The sequence below is a fragment of the Dipteris shenzhenensis genome, chromosome 5 (genome assembly GCF_047967505.1).
Source record: "Dipteris shenzhenensis isolate YYH24624 ecotype China chromosome 5, Dip_SZ_1.0, whole genome shotgun sequence".
NCBI lineage: Eukaryota > Viridiplantae > Streptophyta > Polypodiopsida > Gleicheniales > Dipteridaceae > Dipteris > Dipteris shenzhenensis.
In genome coordinates, this window is record NC_141600.1 from 4,163,823 (window position 1) to 4,183,800 (window position 19,978).

At 39.6% G+C, this 19,978-nt stretch overlaps 1 protein-coding gene across 5 annotated transcripts in view; it reads right to left on the minus strand.

Moving 5' to 3' along the window:
- Positions 1-6,125, minus strand: part of LOC147901525 (uncharacterized) — a 28,985-nt gene extending 22,860 nt beyond the window's left edge. For 3 of the 5 annotated variants that reach the window (XM_087375149.1, XM_087375150.1, XM_087375145.1), the window contains exons 1-3: positions 6,081-6,125; positions 5,938-6,033; positions 368-619 (exon numbers count right to left, since the gene is read on the minus strand). In XM_087375149.1, coding sequence (XP_087231275.1) covers positions 368-619; positions 5,938-6,025 — 340 coding nt within the window. In that variant the 5' untranslated portion in view covers positions 6,026-6,033; positions 6,081-6,125. The other 2 variants (XM_087375148.1, XM_087375146.1) reach the window with 2 other exon arrangements.
- Between the last annotated feature and the right edge of the window lie 13,853 nt (positions 6,126-19,978).

A 19,978-nucleotide genomic window follows, 5' to 3' on the forward strand; every position in this document is an offset into this window, starting at 1 on the left:
CAGCTTGCTCCACATAGCAGATAGCACATGATATGATATGATATGTTTTGTACTTGACTTTTCTTGAGCCACTGAGCTCTCTTTATTTCAGCACAGTACTCAACAAGGGCCTTAGCGCGCCCTTTGCCTCAGCCCGTTGTGGCTTGTATGAGTTTTACCCTTTGGTGTCACTTTGTCCCATAGACCCGCGAGGCCTCTTGTGGACGTTAATATATCTTTCTTCTTCCTCTCTCTCTCTCTCTCTCTCTCTCTCTCTCTCTCTCTCCCCAAACCTGCTCACTCTCTCTCCTACAATTCATGTATGCTAACAAAAAGTCACAAATGAGAAAAGCATCAACGACAAACTGAAAATAGAAAGATGCCTTACCGAGAGGTTTGTTCAATTCAACTCTTATCCGAGTGCAGCCGATAGGTGGAAGATCAAAATCCTGTTCACCATCACAAGAACCAACTTTATCAGGTTCCATGATCGCTTGGAGTCCATTGTGTTGCAAAGGAAGCACAGGTGACTGAGGTACATGAAAACCTCTACCGCAACCCTTGGCTACACAAAACACTTTGTCTCCAAGGCCTCCTTTGGCTTTCGTTAAGGAGTCCCTCCAAAAACCAAATCCTGGTTCTGCAACCCAAAAAGGCAGGGGGGGGGATCATAACCAGAGCGCCAAAAATTCAAAGCAAGTAAACCACACGAGCAATAGACTAAACAGGAACTTCATAAACAAAGTAGCAAAGAAACTTATGGATGCCAATATTCACCTCCATCACCAATTTACATAGTGCTACATCTAACGAGACCATAAACTTGCTTGATACTTGCCTAAAATTTGAGCTGAATAGAATTACTATAATGAGATGAACCTTTCCAACACTGCAATACACTCAACAAACACACTGTTTCAATTTTTAAAGCATTATTCTTACTATCACAAAACAATTCTTGCCTACACCTCCAATTTGTAGAAGTGAAGGCTTGAAATGTGTAGTCCTTCCATTTCTGATGATACTAAAACTTGAAACAATAAGAAACCTTCCAAGAATTATTAATAGGAGCAAGAGTAAAGTTAAAACAATCCAGATTACTCTTGGGTACTTTATTACACATATACCTTTGTAAGACTAGAATAATATACCTTTGTAAGACTAGAATAAGTCCAATCATACAAATTTAGATTTTTTGTTGTTCTAAAGATCAAAAATCTACACAGAAAAGAAAAGAGAAAATAAAAGAGAATATGAAAGAGAAGAAAAAAGAGGTAAACAAAAACTTTTAAGAAAAACAAAAGGAAGACATACTTAGCAAGCAAAGCAACACTTATGTCGTCATCAGTGCCCAAGCATAAGCAGCTATACTGTGTTTCTAAAGACCCGCGGAGTCTCTTGGGCAAACCCAGTGCTTACTAAAATATGTCAAATAAACAAAAGAGAAAGAAAACAAGAAATAAAGAAGAAAGGAAGCAAGTGACTAGGCAAAAATAAACAAGCAAGTCAAGAAACAAAATCTTCCAAAAAACTGGAATATCACTCGTTCTCTCTCTCTCTCACTCTCACTCTTATTTAAAACATAAAAAGCTAAATGGTCCTTTACACTTATGTATTGTTTCCTACAAAGAGTCAAAAATACATTTCTAACTTAGAAAGCACAAGCATACTCAAACAAACTCTCTTTTGAAACTAAAAGAAAAATGGGCTATTCAGCTCCCTGCTTTTTGTTTTCAACTTATGTTCAATCATTCTAAACATACTTAAGGCCGATACACCATAGATAAAAGACTTCATGTTTAAGATTGTGCGTACTTTTTTCATTATTTTCCTTGGATTATACCTCTTGTGTAATAGTGAAGTGATCAAATTACTACACTGAGTGATAAAAGACTCCTTAGTTGTACAAAGGCGGGAAAATCTATGGAATTGGGAAGAAATGACTCCATATTTTGCCAAATCAGAAATGTTTGAGTCAATGTGAAACATTTTTATAATGTGTAAACCACTATATTTAGATTGTTCACGTTTATCATATATATCAACCTCTAATCCTATGGTAGATTGAGAAATTCTAAGATCTAAGAAAACACAAGAATCCCCTCTTGAAGTGCAGTTCAGTTCACAAGAGTCACGAGGATAGATTCCTTCTCCAAAAGCACTGGCGTCTTTGTACATAAAGTCTTGAAAGTTAGGAACATCTGGTACAAATAAATCATCTATAAAACGCCTAACTTGGCTAAGCTTATGTAAAATGATAGGGCAGGTATTGATAGAAATAAGACGTTGCATAAACTCAAATTCATGAGTGAAAAGATAAAAGTTTGCTAAAAAGACGGCACAATTAGTGCCCATGGGGATTACTATAATTTGTTGAAACAAAGAATCACCTATTGTGATGTAAAGATTATCTAAAAGAAAATCTATCCAAGAGCAAACATCTTCCACACTTACTACCTTTGTGTATCTTTTCTTTTTAGAACCTATGTCATGATCTTTATTTTTTAGCCACAAGAAGTCAAAGCATAAGGCTATTTTCTCAACTTTTAGCACTTTGCATCTATCTTTGTCAAATCTCAAATTTGCAATCCTCTGCTCCAGGTACCCTACCCCCTCTCAGTCCAATGACCCCTTTGTCCTCCTCATATAGTGGCTCACAGGTGGGGCCATTGACTTCTAAGAGTTGAATACAAGAAGGGCACAGCAAATGTGCTTGCAGCTGCCTTGTTCCAGATGTGGACTTACACATTGTCAGTTTTCTCAACATACTGGACACCTCTAAGCATGTCTCTCTAGACCAGACACATTGTAGAGGACCAATGACCTTCCATCATCAACTGAAAGCACAAGTCATCCTGATGCGAAGATATACCAGGATACTACAACCATTTAATCAAACTTCAGCATGTGCACACAAGTATGTAGGAGACATTTGAAACCAAGAGAGAGGACACTCAGATGTACAGCCAAAAGATCTCATATACGGATGTAGAAATCAAGTACAAAACCTGTCCAAATATTAACCAAAACCTGCAGCATATGCTGGCTGAGGTAAGCACACCCTCAATGGCATGTATGCTGCTGTAGCACCTACTGTGGCTCCTCCTGAACTGCCACATGCCATTGCAGGCTTCAGTAGCTGTTCATGTGTGAGTGCACTCACACAATCCCAGTTGCTCTCCCTGATCAGCACACTAGAGTGCCAAAGAATGCTCACTGACTAAACTGAATTGTGCCCCCCCGAGGGGAGCTTTTTATAGGGCACAAAGCCCATCTGGATCAGCCGACTAGGGCCCAGATCTGACAGACCAGGTCTGGCCAACCAGCCCTCAACCGCCTGATACTCTTACTCAGAATGCAGACTGGCAAGTCTGTAGAACCATAGACCAGGGTCTGCCGACCCAGTTTGTAGGAGATCTGGCAGCAGCCAGTCAACCTACCTGCTGCTCCCTTTTCCCCCTTCTGGCAGGGCGTTGCCCCAGCCTAAGTGCCCTAATCCAGGGCCAATTTCCATCCCTTTGTGCTGATCTGGGTGGCCAATGTAGCTGTGCCAAACCTAAAACAAGAAGGACAACAGTGCTCCCCATGGTGGCAGCCTGCTTGCTGCCCACATAGCAGATCCGTTCATTCCCCTACATATTCCCATGTGGCACCAAATATCCTGTGCCAACATGGCACTTCTACACCCATTATGTTGTAGGTGTCAAGCCCCTTTGTCCTCTTAATATGGGGGCTCACGGGTGGGGCAGTGACTCTTATACTCCAACACAACAGTCTTTCAAGACTGGATACATAGCATTCAACAGCAATTACTCTGAGACATACTTAACCAACGTCTTTCCCAAGACTTATCATATAAACTCTGCTCAAATTTTTCATAGGGAAGGCAGCCCCATGGTGAAATGGCAAATACTCTCAGACATACTTAACCAATGTCTTTCCCAAGACCTTCCGATCAAACTCTGCTCAAATTTTTCATATTCATAGGGGTTTGTAAGGCCCATATGTCTGCCGTAGGAGAAAAATCATCTCACTCACCACCAACATTCTATATTGTGAGTCCTATCTCGGAACCTCAATAAGCCCTTATTCATTAGAAACTGAAGATGATCTTGACATGACATGTCCCACATGTTTGAAAATATGCGCTATTTAAATCGTGTTTACTCCTATTTCACAATGCTCGTCAGCATCTCCGGTTGCCTTGGAATGATCTGTGAATGGTCTTTTGCAGCTGTCCAAAAAAGGAAGCAGGCAAATAAACATATGAGGTATTTGGAGTATAAAGAAGGACATTTTTGTGCAACTACAGCTCGACAAGAATAGACATGCCTCGTTGAAGGGTAACACCAACACCAAGCTGGGCCACAGGTATTATGGCCCCTATATGATCATCTGAAGAGCTTGGGAAGTGGCACATCCATTGGACTTACCACCCACTTCAAATATCCATGCCATGTTGAATTCATGTTCCACTTTCGTACCCACATGTGGGCCAAAACATGAAAGTCTTTTCCATGCTCCCACTTATGGACGAGGAGGGCCACATCCTCTATATTCCCAAGGGGAGGGGTTTTAGAGATCAGGTTTTTTGTATCAAGGTTTGCATATAGTTTCTCATCAAATGAAAGGACAGACCAGAGGAGGAGAAATCGCGGCAGCCTAAAGCATTGTGCATGATCAACCCCACCTCTTGGTAGATTAATGAGAAGCATTTGCTACAATATATGCTCCTTATGGAATAAGCACCATCTGTAAATTTGAGGGCAAAATTCTTTGAAAAAGGGGATATCTGTAATTCGGGGGGAATCAAAGCTAACTTCATGGGGCTAGCACCCGCTATATCAAGCTCCTTGCTCTCCCTTTCCGCCCCAATGTTCCGTCCTCATCCCCTCATCCTCCCTTCGGATTCTCCTCTTCCTTATGAAAAGCACAATTGTTGGCCTTGTCACCCAGCTTCTTCTCAGCTCCTCTCGCACATATGCATCCAAACACTTTGAGATGCAAAACACGTGGCTTCTTCCTTGAACAAGCCATCAGCTTGTCCCATCTCTTCAACACCTGGCTATCTGAATGAGATGTATGGTCTTCCTCAGAGCCACTCCATCAATTGCAGGAAGCTGTAAATCGTTGCAAAAGCTTTAGCAGCAAGTTTCTGACTATCTCCTCAGGAAACACGCCTAGACTTTCTTGGAAAGACGAAATAACTTATTCCCTCTAGTTGTACATGGCATGCCTCATGACAAAAGCTGCTCGAGCAACTACATTGACCTACTCTTGGAGCTGCGGTTGATGTGCCACCTTTGGCTTCATCTCTATCTCGTCTTTGTCATCATGTTTGTCTTTGTCTTCAGCTTTGACCTTGACCCTGATCTCAGCTTCATCCTTAGCTTTGGTCTTGCAAGTTAATCTGACACGCCTGGGTCTAGTGGTGGATCTAGGCCACAGGAGTGGCGACAGAATTGAGCCACCATTTGTGGGAACAAACTTCAGCTTATTGCAATGGACACGAAGGCTGGCTGTACAAATAATTCCTGCGCCTCTCAAGCTCAAGAAAGGTTCCACAAAAATAACTACCGCGTGCGTACCCTCACGGACGAATGTCATAGGTTGAACAACTCGTGATTGGCGACAGAGTACCCTCGCGAACGAATGTCATATCGTCCCATTTCCATCCAATCTAAGACTAACATAGGAGTAGTACTCTCGGTATTCACATGACTACATACGACCACCATTCCGGAAAGCTATTAACCAAACTTAAACCGATTGAATCTAAGATCCATGGACTGTGCTTGAACTTCGGAATCTTTGAAGGAGGTTAGCGGAGGCACCCATAGGATTTTTCAAGGGACAAGGAAGAAAACTTACAAGCTGATAAACAAGCATGACTTCTTTTACTTCCATTGGAACGAGAACAGCTCGTTTCCGTATCGACACAATGGCTAAGGACGTTACCTGTGTAAACGAGGAGGAAGCCACGAGGGGAGTACGCAGAAGCAGACAAGGCTGAGGTGTGCTGGCATTGCTGCACTACACTCCACATTGTGGCCTGATAACACAAATTCGTATGGGTAATCTTGGACTTGAGTACACATTGCAATTGCAGATGTGGTTGTAAAGGATTCTATTATCTCTGAGTGAAGTTATGGTGCGAGAAGGTGCATGAAATTAATTATCCCTTTAGTGAAATTATCGTCCGTGAAGGTGCATGAAATCAATTTTGTCAATTTATTTGTTAGCACTGGAAATTCAAATAAGAGTGGAAATTCAAATAAGAGTTTCAATCCTCCACTATGGGAGTACCTCTATGGAGACACTCCTACTAGTCCCATACATTTAAAGAAGGGAAATTCAGTCGTGTGTTTCAAGTTGCCATTTCAACGCCCAATCCATTTGTGTTTTCTATTACAACAAAAGACCTTGCTTTACCACCATACTGGGAGGCAGTGCCCACACGCACTTGTGCACTCTTGTTATATTTTTTTTCCTCTCGTGTAGTCTACATTAAAGTCTTCTAGTATGAAAGTATGAAAGGTTTTATCTATATATAGAAAAGTTTCTTGCAAGAGAGTTAACAACTTGTCTCATAAGATGGTGGTTTGTAAACAGAAACGACGTCAATTTTTTAAAGCATGTTCGTTAGGATTGTTGTTATTATAATTTTATTGCCAGGTAATGTTGTTATTGTCTCAATATTAGATTTGAATGAAGATGGAAAGAATCAATTAGCATTGTTAGTCCTCATTTCTTGAAGGCTAGAATATCCAATGCCATCAAGGTATATGTTGATTCTATTTCTGGTAATGTGTTTTTAACGACAATCTAGAGTTTAAACTATGTATGATGAAATGATAGAGTTTGGAATCATAATTTTAATGTACTCAACCTTTTTATTTCAGCTTCAATGATCGAGTGTAATGAATCATAATTTTAATGTACTCAATCTTTTTATTTCAGCTTCAATGATCGAGTGTAATGAGATGAAGATTTCAACTTCAATGATTGAGTTTAATGAGATGAAGATTGTAGCTAATTTATTTATTATACATAAATTCTTTATGCCTTCGACTTTAGAGAGACTCCTTTAGGTTCCCAGACTTTGAAAATTTCCCAAAATGTATTAATTATGAAGAAAGAAAAGTGGGGGTATAAGGTTTTTCATGCTCTAAATTTAGACCATGATTTCGTGGGATGACAAGCAACATTCTGCCATCACACATAGGTCCGCTCTTTTGCTCTATCACCGCTTCTAATAGATGGCTCGTGCAAAACAACCCATGCAAAAGTAGCACCTATTGGCTGTATCATCCTGGAGATTTACACCAATACTACTTTAAGACCACTAAGAACATATGTGATCTCTACAGTGATGAGAAAGGAACTGGGTTCAGCTTCTAAAATTTTCCATTCTTTTGTGAAAGGATCACATGTCATAGCCTAGAATATTGCATGGAGTGGATATATATGAAGTCATAATAGCTTTGTACATTTGCTTGCACTAGTAGTCTAACACAACTACGAAATTATAATGCATGATCTTTTTGCTGCTACTGCAAGCATAGTTTTTATTACATATGGATTCTTTATTTAAGACCTTTGTAGCTATGTGCTAATAGTGCTACTATGCTCCTTCACGAGTCACCTTTGCTAGGAGTTTGCCATTTTGTCTTCTTCTTGTCCTATTGCACGTGGCTTCTTGCTTTTGTGTGCCTTGGTGTGTCCAGTGGGTTTAATTGCTATTGTGTGGTTCTAAGGGTGGTCCTAAGTGGGGTTACAGGGTGGCATGAAACCGGATGTGAACCATAACATAAGGATTGAAAATGGGACTGCAACATGGATAGCAAACAGGCTACCATGTCGACAACACAAAGAAACAACCACCTGACAGATGGTGTAGCTCTTGGAGGGCAGATTTAGCATGGATATGCTCGTGAGGCTACCCACAAATAGACATGACCTTATTGCACAAGGAAAACATAAAGGAAAGGCTGTGATGAGGCCGTGATGATGTCAGCCCTAGTATGGATATCTACAGCAATCTATATAGAGCAGTTTGGAAGGGCTCTAAGGCCTGAAGGAGACTTGAACAGGTGCAAAAGGGCAGTAGCCTAGATTGCACAAGGTGTTGGGGGCCAAACAGACCTAAGAGGGGTTGGGTTTGGGTAGCCCTGGCTAGCAGTGGCAGCCTATCACTTGGGCAGGCAAGGCCAACCAACCCTCTACAAATGTGCCCCCACCAAGGGGGGTAGTTACAAACTCGAAATTCAGTTGGGTGGGGGGGAGGGGGGGCTGATTGGGTCAGCCCAATACCCCCTACCAAGTCAACCAGTATGGAGGGCATTTAGCCCTATATGAAGGAGGCATTTGGTCTCACTTGGCATCCACTAGAGCAGCAACAACAAAGCTAGTAAATTTGGAGAAGGAGGAGTAGCCTTCCTTGGGCCTACATCCAGAAGGAGAAGGAGGGACTAAGGGCTGCAGGCAAGGAGTTTGGCAAGGCTGCACACTTAGGCTAGCATCTAGGGTAGTAAGGTCCAGGGATCGGCACACGGTGACTAAGTCTACAAAGGGTCAGAGAGGACCACATGGGCGCAAGGGTCTAGGGGTGTAGAGGAGATAGTAGGAGAACTTTTGGTAAGATTAGAGGACCATGGTGTGGTGGGACTTTGGATCTCCCTTTTGTATTGTGTTCTATTGTGGACGGAAATATATCTTTTGTGAATTCTATATCTTTCTTGGATAACAACTTATTTTCTAGCCTGCACACAAACACACATGGTTGTGAAGTACACATAACAAAAGAAGCTTTGGATTCCATAGTTTAATACTTCCACGTGTAATTTTTGGGATGCTCTTAAGTCTTTCATTGCAGTTAGATACCCTCTGTATGGGTCATTTCTAACACAATTGTGGAACAATGGTGAGATTAGATGGAAATCATGGCTTGAAGTTGAAAGGTAATTTAACCTTAAACAACATGGACAAAGAAAATAATTGAGTTATGGTCAAGTAATGTCACTCAGCAACAACATGCAATCTCAATTGGACTATGAAAGAGAGTTTAGCTAGATTGGCATGCGCGCGCATGTGTTGTCATTTCACCAAAAAAGTGTGTGTTGTCTATGTCGTTCTGTGGTTCATATGTTTGCTTTGTCCACCTACTATGCACGTGGTATGTGCTTTAGGTTCACGAGTTCGTGTGGTTGGTTTTGCGCATGGGCAGCTTGTGGGTTTGAGGCTTTGCTAATTTGTTATATTGGAGTTCAATAATGTCATTGTCTAAGGTTTTACTTTTTTGTCTTAGTAGCATAACATCATCACTAGTGCTATGATGTTTGAAAATTCCATCTACCCCATTTACTCGACCAATGTTTGCTGCCCATAATTTTAATAACGTACCTTATTTAACTTTTTTATTTTGGGATAAACCTTGAGTGTCCTTTGTTTGAAGGTAGGTGGTTCAAAGTCATGTTCTTAGGGATAGTGACAATTGAGTCAAATGAAAGATTGTGTCCAAATGCTTGAGGATTAGCATGATTGTGTTCTACACTAAAAGAGTATCAAATATGTCTTTACATCTTGAAATTTGGGTAACACATAAAAAGTAACATAATTTTGAAAGGAGTTGGTTTTTTATATTTTAGTGTATTTTTTGTTTTAACCCCTCTCATCCAAAAGACCTTCCCCCTTAGGTCTCATACTATGAAAAATTTGTACAAATTTAAAATATTTCATATTTTCAAAGCATAGACTTTATGCTTTATGGTAGAGAGGACTAGAGATTCTCATACTTTTCCCTTGCATATTTAAAATTTTGTTAGGAAATTCATGCATATTATATATGGACCTTGTCCCCCATACCCTAGATTTTGGACGAGAGTAGTAAAATAATACATTTTGAGCTAGTGCCCTAGGGTATTTTTCAACCAAGGCTAACTCATTAATTACCAAGGATATTTAATTAATACAATTTGTACTTGAGAATATAATTGGCTCATTGTGGATAAGTTTTCTCTTAAGAGCTAGTAAGCTTTAGTGTAATTAGATGTAGATATATGGACCTAAACTCTTTAAATATAGTATGCAAATAGATAATAGAGGATCACTTGGAAAGGGTTGAAGTCTTGCATATAGAAGGATAAACAATGTTATTATTTGCTTTGTCAAACACAGAAGTAAAGGGTTGAATTATTGCTTATAAAAGGAAAAAAAGTACTATTATTTGCATTATCAAATAGAACATTCACAAAGATCCTCGCAACTTTTACTAAGAACAAATGCAATTATATGTCCCTTTTACCCAAAAAAAAAAGTAAATTTCCATGCAATTTTGCATGATGCTTATTTTGCAATAAAAACCAAACCAAGTAAACATTTGACTACTCATTAAAATTAAATGTGGACATTGATTGGGACCTCATGCTTCATTCAAATAAACATATAAATGAGGAACTTAAGAAGAATCGTAGAAAAGAAGATGGTCGAAATGAACATGTCAATCCCACACCTCTATGAATTTTCTAGAAGACTACATTGATGTCTACTAAATAAATAACATCTTCACAGGCTTAATCTAACAAAGTGTTTATTTTTTGATGATATCATGCACAATAAAATTATGTATATAAATGAAAAAATACATTTTTCCCTCTGCAAGGGAGCTACTACTAGGAAAATGTTTTTGCTTCTACTACTTATCCAAGGCCCAAATATATATTATTGCTAAAGTAAAAAAATATATCCAAACCAAACAAATCCCTTGGCTCTTTTCATGGCATACACCACTAAAGCATCTTATAACATAAATGGTATAGTCATCCAATTGGCTCAGGTATTACAAAGTGAAATCTCTCTAGATCACCTACTTAAAGGCAAAGATAGCACAAGGAAATATTGCTCAAATTCGAGAACTCATTTATTGCGCATTCAAGAATGTATTTCCAAGATTTCTCATCCTCAAAGATTCATTGTCAAATACGGAGGGTTTTAACATTTCTTTTAGAGATGTAGTCCTTGTGTTATCAACCTTTGTTAGGTATGAAGTGCACTAAGAAGCTATAGCATAATGGTCTAGGATCAATTGTATGTCCATGTTTAAAAACTCACTTTTGGATTAATGTGGTATGACCCTTTAAGAAAACGTTAATTTTGTAACAATAAATTGTAGAGGCATGCGACATTCATGTTTTGATATTTTTATGTAATACAACCAATCAACAAAAAACATAGTGTTATTAAGATCTAATTCACTTGTATGAGCAAGTGCTCGTATAGAAAGTTTGATATTTTTTAACGTTTATGTTGTTGAAAATGCTAACAGGTAAGTATCATTATCACATCCAAAGGATATTTTGGATAATGAAAATGACAAATGGATCTATGGTTTTAAAAACTAAATATGGCATGCTTTTGTGTTGAATTCTTCTTATTTCTTTTTGAAACAAGTTAGAATCATAAGAGTATACTTCTCTATTAAAGCAGTAACCATCTCTATTGAGCCCTTGTTGTAAATTGGTGCACCTTTGATCCATAACAATTCATGGTTGTGTTGACTACAGTGGTTGAAATTCAATAACAAATAAAAATTTATTAGTTTTCCTAAAATGATTGCTCTTTTACTATTTACGTGAACTTTTTAGTTCATGGGAATAGTAATGTGCACATGTTAATCGGTCATTTCTAGTTTTTTTTGGGGTAGTATTCAATGTTGCTTTTGAAGTCCTTTACATTTACTTCATGATGATTCAAAAAATGTAAGCAGTTTATGAAGAGATTCCTTTCCATTTGTCAAATTATTCTGGAACTTAAGCATGTACCTATCAAATTTCTATCTCAAAGATATTCCAAGGCCAATTAGGCATCCCATATAATGCACATCTAACCAATGTGCAACCATTTAAAAGCAAATTTTCATGATCGACTAGGAGGATCATCCCACAAGAGCCAAATAGTTGTAGCCTTGGCTTCATTCACCTTAGAACCATAACCATAGCAAATTCATCAAATATTGTAAGGGCATTCCTTGTAATTTCTTCAATACCTAGCAACAAGCTTGTGTTATCATTAGCAAAGTACGGAGAACAACAGGTAGAACCATCAAGTAATGCAAGTCCCTTCAAGATACCAGAATTCAGATAATAATCCAAATGGCATAACAAAGGTTTAGTAGCCATGGAAAAGAAGCCAAAGGATAGCCCTCGTGGATGGTTCTTTGTAATCCAAATCTCTTATATGATATCCATTAAGCGACGCTATAGCATAAACATGGAAAATAATGTGGTTATCATTTTACAAAAGCCACTACCAAACCCAAGTTTCTCCAGTGTCATAAGAATAGAATGCTAGCTTATCCTATCATAAGACTTTTCTAAGTCAAAATTAAGCATAAGAAACCTTTCATTCTACACAACTACATAGTCAATAGCCAACATTACATTCATAACCACATCATGAATATTTATTTATAGAATAAAACCATATTGACATTGATGTATTATACGGGCAAGAATAAATTTCACCCTATGTTGTTAAAGGCCTCCAATAACCAGGTAGATAACAAATTGGGCTCTTGGGGACTACTTTAATAACACCCATATTGAGATATAGGAGGAAGTAAACCTGTCTAAAACACCACTCGATCAAATCAATGAAATTAGATGCACACATTTCCCAGTTATGCTCAAAGAACTCCTTCAAAAAATTGTTAGGACCTGGGGCCTTTTTAATAGCCATACTCATAACGATATATCTGATTTTAGTTTCAGAAAAGGGATGCCGCAAGTGAATGGCCTCGTGGGGCAATACTTTGCACTGCAGATTAGCTATAAAATCCAAAACACACCTTGCATAATCAAGCTGAGGCATACGACGAGAACCTGCAATACTTGAAAGATCCTCAGTGAAAACCTCAACTACCATGGTATCATTATGCACTAGATTACCTTCACTATCTTAAACCATTTGAATATACTTCCTCATTCTTTTCTCTTGAATTTTATTGGAAAAAAAAGACGGCTACCTATCGCCCTCTTCAATCTTTATTAAACCAACTTGGATTTTAGTACTAGCCAACTTGCGATGCTCAATATGCCAAAGGAACTACTCAACCACCACAATTACTCTAGGGAGAATAGGATCTTTTAGCAATCAGAAAGCACTGAAATCAAACAGTCCTCCTTGATCCATGTGGTAGACTTCCCACCAACGTGGAATTTTTTGATTCTTTTCTTACCGCACTTCTTCCCAACCTTGGTTACTACTTGCATGTAGCTCGCCCACCTTTTAATAGGATTTTGAAGCCTCTCCTCACCAAATGGCAAGCATTATGCACAGCTCTATCAAAATCAACTTATCCTAGAAAGGAAGTATTAAGCTTAAAAGGAAGAGGGCCCTTAGTTGAGGAAGGTGGGGAAGCCAAATCAAATTGAATTAGCAGAGGCAAGTGATACAATGACATTACCTCCTTTAAGACACAACCTTGTATACTTGGGTCGATCCACCATCCATTGCTATAAGTAGATTTTGTCAATATGAGCAACATGCCAGGAAAATTCAATATGTCTATTGTGCCATGTCAAAATTTTCAAGGAGCTTCCCCTGTCAAAAGTAACCAATAAGCCAACATGCAGATGAAGACAAGCTCATTCCATGTGCTCTCTTCTTGATCGGACATAGATACACCAAGATGTAAACGATCAGAAGGATTAGAAAGCACATAGGTGAAAAGGCTAGCTCCTAACAATATGTGGGTCAAAGCGTGATTGAGGCCACCGTTACTTGGTGCGAAGTTCGAAAACATGGAGCTATCGTATAGTGTTCATATAATAGACCTATTTTAGAGCTTTTCAATATTTTATAGGCTTCTTGGAATATGCTCATGGCAGCGCACACATGATCATTGAGTAGTGTGCTAGCCCGTGTTTAGGTAGTTCTTTTTTGAATTTCCACATGTATTTCTTTTAAAAATATGATTGCTTAGGTTTGATATAACCCTCCCTCCCTCTCTCTCTCTCTCTCTCTCTCGCTCTCTCTATAATTGCAATGATGCAAATTCTAATATTGAAAATGATTGTATTATCAATCGTACAATATATATAGAGTAGCCGATATGTATTATACAAAAGCCAAATTGTAAAAAATTTATACACATATAAAAAATGATTATATTATTGATTGCCCAATATTTATAGAGGGAGCCAATACGCATTTTACAAAATGCATGGCACATGAATTCAAGAGTTGTTTCAACAACTCTAAGGAATGCACATGGAGCCAATATGCATCACAAAAAAAGCACAACACAAGGATTATAGGGCCATTTTAGAAACTCTACTATTTCAACAACTCTAAGGAATACATATGGAGCCGATATGCATCACAAAAAAAGTGCACCACAAGGATTCCAGGGCAAACACAAAGATAGCCAATACATGCATTCAAAAAAGCATGACACTAGCGTTCATGGGCCATTTTCTAGGAGGTATTCTCGATAGGCAACTTGAAGGAACACCTCCCTATATGTCCTCATTACTTTGTTGAAACTGGGAAGAGATCCAAACATGACTATAAAATATCTTCATTGCCTGTTTGATTCATATAAATGAAAACTCCCAAGCTATATGCGAAATTCCAATCCCATTGCAAGTGGAATAGGGTAATTGGCATACATATGTCATGGCAATAAAGAGCCACGACCTTGCGGGCACTTGTTGATATTATAGGGGCAAGTCAAGGGCATTTAACAACAAAAGATAGTAATGCGCAGAGTCTGTAGGAATATAAATATGTGTAAGATTTTAAACTTCTACTTACATTCTTGCAATGATGGAGATGAAGGATGAGGGTTGAGAGAAAGGACGAGTGCAAAGGGAGGTGGCTACGGAGGACAAATGTGCAGATGGAGTTGGAGATAAGTGTGGAGACTGAAGGGGAAGCCGAGGTTGGAGAAGGAACGGAAAGACGATGTTGGAAACAGAGGGGGAAGAAGAGGTTGGAGACAGAGGACAAGTATGCGTGGCCCGTATTATTGAATTGCATGTAGAGTCCTTGTTATGTAGAAGTGCCCATTGTGCGTATAGTCTAACGACCACTATGGAAAAAATTAGTTTATTTAAAAAGCCATGTGGTGCAAGCGAGGCACCACAATGGCTTGGTTGGCCCAAGACAAGCATATGGCTACCTTAGCCTCATGTGTTCCATGCAATCTTTGGAGCATCTACGAAATCCATGAAGAATCCTTGTGGGCCACCATGCTTGTCATTGTGCTATAATATGGGAATCCTTGTTATCATCATATCTTGACCATATCTAGTAGATTTGCATGTTCTATGCTATCGAGCATGATCGTACTTTGATTCATCATAGTGTGTAATTAAAACCAAAACAATGGTCCACATACTCCAATGTTGTAAACTAGGACCTCAACCACGACGGTGTCCCATCTTGATGGCTATGTTGTATAAGATGATATGCATCATGAATTCCATGTTGTGGACTAAGTGAACCCCTCTTAGATAACTTAAATGAGTATAGGGTTTCATGTGATCACACTTAGCATGACCTTGAGCAAGAATGGTACATCCTTTGTTATGAGAGTATCTATTAAGGTTGAGAGAGGCAACCAAGATATAAGACAAGGAAGAACATGGTGCTATAGTTGGTTCTACATGACATATTTATCATCAAGTTGTAGTACCCACATTAGAACTACCATGACTAGCATACCTATTTCTTAACGAATCATTAACTGCCATGTGTTTGATGCTATAAGCAGAGAAGTAGCTAATATATTGATTATAATAATGCCATATTAACCATAAATTGTTTGAACAATGATGGTGCATAGGTGTCCTTTCTAATGCCAGACATTTACAACCATATCATGTTAGTTGCCGGTTTTTACGATTTGGCCCTTGCAGGTCATTGATGTCCCTCATGATGGGCTTAACTCCATTGTCTTTTATCTCTATTTTGTGGTTGGTATCTTGCTCTTGGGCTTGAGCTCCTACTTCATAATAGCCCCTACTTGTTTGTCTTCCATTTGTGTTTTGAGGTCGGTGTCGTGGTATTGTGGATGAGCCAATCCCTCCATTAGTTCAAAGACTTATTCTCTAAGTTCACAATTTCCAATTGTCTAATAAAAAATTGTGATTCCATGCTTGCCAGTTTGTTCCCATCATGCTCCCTCCCTCCTTACTACCTCTCCCTAGCTTGTTCTCCCTTTACTAGTAGATGCTTCCCACTACCTCTCTCCTTCTCCCTCTCACAAGCTGCTCCCTTCGCCCATAGCCTGCTTTCCCCATCGCCTTTTCTCCTTCTCCCCCTTGCAGGCTACTCCCACCTATGGCCTACTTGCCCTAATTCTCCCTTCCTGCTTGTGCACAACCCCACCATTCCTTTTCCCTCCCACAACTATCTTTCCCCATAGCTCTTCTCAGCCTCCCACATTTGCAACCATTTAGCTCTCCACCAGTTTCTCTCTAGCCCCATGAGCCTGCTTCTCATCCCCCACAGTTGTCTGTCCTTCCCTTTGCAATTGCTTCTCCAACCCCTACCCACCCCTCTCCTCTCATCCCACTCTCAGCCCTTCCCTCCTCTTCTCAACACCTCCCTCCCAACCCTTCCCTCTTAGCCCCACCCCCTCCTCATTAGTCCCTTTCTCTCCCTAATAATATATGGATTTTATAAATTGTTTGAGTCAACCTCGCACCTTTGATTAATGAATGGACTCCCATTTAGCCAATCCTTGACCCCTTCCATTGGATATATATCTATATATATATTAAATATATCTATATATATATATATATATATATATATACTGAGAATATGCATGACTTTCAAAAGATGACTTATTACCACTTCAAATGGATGCTGAGTTTGAGAGCTCCACTACCCTCTTTGCATGCATCCATGCGTCCCACCCTTCCAGGCCACAAGCTAGGGACTGGATGCTCATCATTGCCTTACTTGTGAACCTTGCCCCTCGCCTTTTTGATATTTTATTGTTGGGATGAGGCTTCTTTGAGGTGGCTTTTGATTTTCCTAGGTTGCTAGCACAGTGCTCAAGGCTAGCCCCTTGGTGCTTGGTTCTAGGAGGATATTTCTTACACCCTTCACTCTGGCAGATCACACTCTCTAGAGCACATTGGGTGTTACTAGAAATTTAAAAATGTAAGGTTGGTTCTCAAAGTTTATACCCCGAGCCTAATGGAGGGGATCGTGTCCTTTTCTGGAAGGAAATTCTCTATTGGGCCCCCATAGCAGACTCATTGATTATTGGAGGGGACTTCAACATGGTGGAGTTTCTGTGAGGCAAAAATGTGGGTAGAGAAGGTGGCATTCATGCCTTGGAGAGAGTAGCTTGGTATGCATTTTGTTTCTAATTTAGCGCTAAAATGCCTAGATAGATGATTTGACACTTTGCCTCATTCGCTCCTATTCTTGTGCTAAAACAAGTGAATGCAAATGCCCATCCATGCATTCATTTACATATTTTATGTTGATGATTGGGCATTGGATAGAGGTGGCTTAGTATGCATCACATCAGGGGTCTCGGTGGTGGTTATGATGACTTTTGAGCCTCATTTGAGATGCTGCTCTGATAGTATCTATATTCCAAATGCCTTGTATGTAGAGGAGGGCCTCACATGGGGATTTTTTTAAAGATTTGGGTGTCTCATTTACTGGGTGGGCTATCATCACCTTTACATGTGGTAGCATCCCTCTATGGTATTTGTGAATTTTTACCATACCATTGCTAGTATCAAGAGACATGAGATTCTTAGACAAGAGACTGGTCTTCGATAGCAGTTAGTGGCCTTGTAGAGAAATTAGTAGAAAAGGCCTACGATGCTTGGATTCAAGAGCACCTTGTTGAAGGTAAGGGCTCATCATCAGGTTTTTTTAGATCAAAGACAACGTATGCCTTTCATGCAGAAGAGTCCTTTTGGGATTCCAATGGGAGGACTATCAATAAACACTTATTCTCTACACTTGGCCTGAGACACACTTATAAACTATGAGGAGGTTTTACACTGAGATCCTGATGTCGTCTTACACATAGTTGTAGATTTTTATGCCTTCCTCCTTTGAGCTAATCTTGACACGCGTGTCAAAGATAATGCCAAATATAGAGTTTGGCAGGGTACTCTAGCATTGGTGAAACTAGACACCATTGTCTCACTTGATCCATGTTTGTAGTTTAGGACTGCACTTCTTGCCCTTCACAAGGGCGAGTGCTTGAGCTTAGATGGGTTGACACCCTCCTTTTTCATTGTTTTTTGGGACATGATTGGGGACCATGCTACCTCAACTGTGCAGGGCATTTGGGACTTTGGTACTATGCTTGATTCCATTACAAAGGGTCTCATTCATCTTGTCCTAAAGGGGTGTTATGCACCTTTAAGAAGATTTTGGCCAAATAATTTTTGATAATATTTTTCACATTTTTGGGAGGCTTTGGATTGGGCTTTGCAAAGTGGCAAGAGGCTAGCCATTTTATTCTTAGATTTCCACAAAGCTTGTGACATTTTTTGGATGGTACCATTCTACATTATGGATTTTGAGATGCTTGGATTAGAGGGGTTTGTTCTTTGTAAATGTCAACTTTCAGTCCAATGCTTATCAGAGGGAACAAAGGGAGAGAGATTCGAATTTCAAGATCAATTTAAAGGAATGCCCTCTTGGCTCTTTCGTGATTTTTTTGTGTGGTTGAAGCAATTACTATTTTCTTGAGATCTTAGGATGACATTATTGAGCTAAGACTTCCCATGAGACAAGATGAGGAGATCTTAGCAAGCTTGCAGATAAGATTGCTATTTTTTTGGATGCAACTCCACATAATCTCACTTCTTTTAGGGTAGGCTTGGATTTATTTTGCTATGTAGCTAGAGTACATATAAATTTGAATAAACTCGATGGGTTTTTGGATTAGTGATGAGGGCACTCTAGATTGGGGGCCTGATTTCTCTTTCACAAGGATTCAAGGGTGTGTTTCTGTCCGATACTTGAGCTACAATGTTAGTGTGGCCTCCACACTTTATAGGGTGGTTGTGGTTAATCAAGTGCTATTGGCCACATCATGGTTTATTTGCTCTTGTTGGTGTGACTCTAGGTATCACATCACTCGAGTCAAATGGTCTGTATGGAATTTTTAATGGAGTGGTCTAGATGGTTTGGCAGGAACAAGAACAAGGGTGGCACGAGAAACTTTGTTCTTCCCCGTGTGAGCTGAAGGCCTCAATATCATTGATCTTGACTTGTAGTGTAGGGCCTTGTTGTGCAAGGTGGTGGTTAAGGGAAATTTTCCAGGATAGGAACCCTAGAAAGGTTTTTAATTGGATGCAGATAACCTTCTTCTCCACGTGTGGGGATTGGATGAATAGCTTACGATGGATTTTCACACATACGCTCATCTTAGGGTTCCTTCCTCCCCCCTTATGGTTGCTATCGTGAAAGCTTAGGGAAGCTTTAGGACCACTCTTCAGAGAGTTCCCCCTTCCTCTTCGAAAGAGACTAATAGGGAGCTTGTCTGAAGACATGGAAAATCACTTGTACTTCTCATTATATGCAATGGTCTAGATGGAAGAGAGGCCTTGCTTCCTTTAAGGGCTCTTGGAAGGATTTCAAAAACCTTTCGGATGGTCATAAATTATAATTCGTAAGTCACTTCAAAGGAAGTGCAAGGAGAAATTATAAGATGGATATAGCCATAACCTTGGATTGGGTCACTATAGCTCTACTCGGCTTGGGGCTTTTACGAGGACATGTATTTATGTATATGTCATTGGACTACAATGAGGTTCAAACGGGGATGTTTTGGTCTTTGATGTTCACTCTCGTCACAGGTTGTCCAAGTCTATAGATGCAAATATTTAGGTCAGGTGGAGCAACGTTTCTTAGCTTCAGGATGGTATCAAGACCCTAACCCAGATCACATTCCCTTGGGTCCATGGATGATTTGGTATGTGGAGGCATCCCAATAAAGTATTAGCAG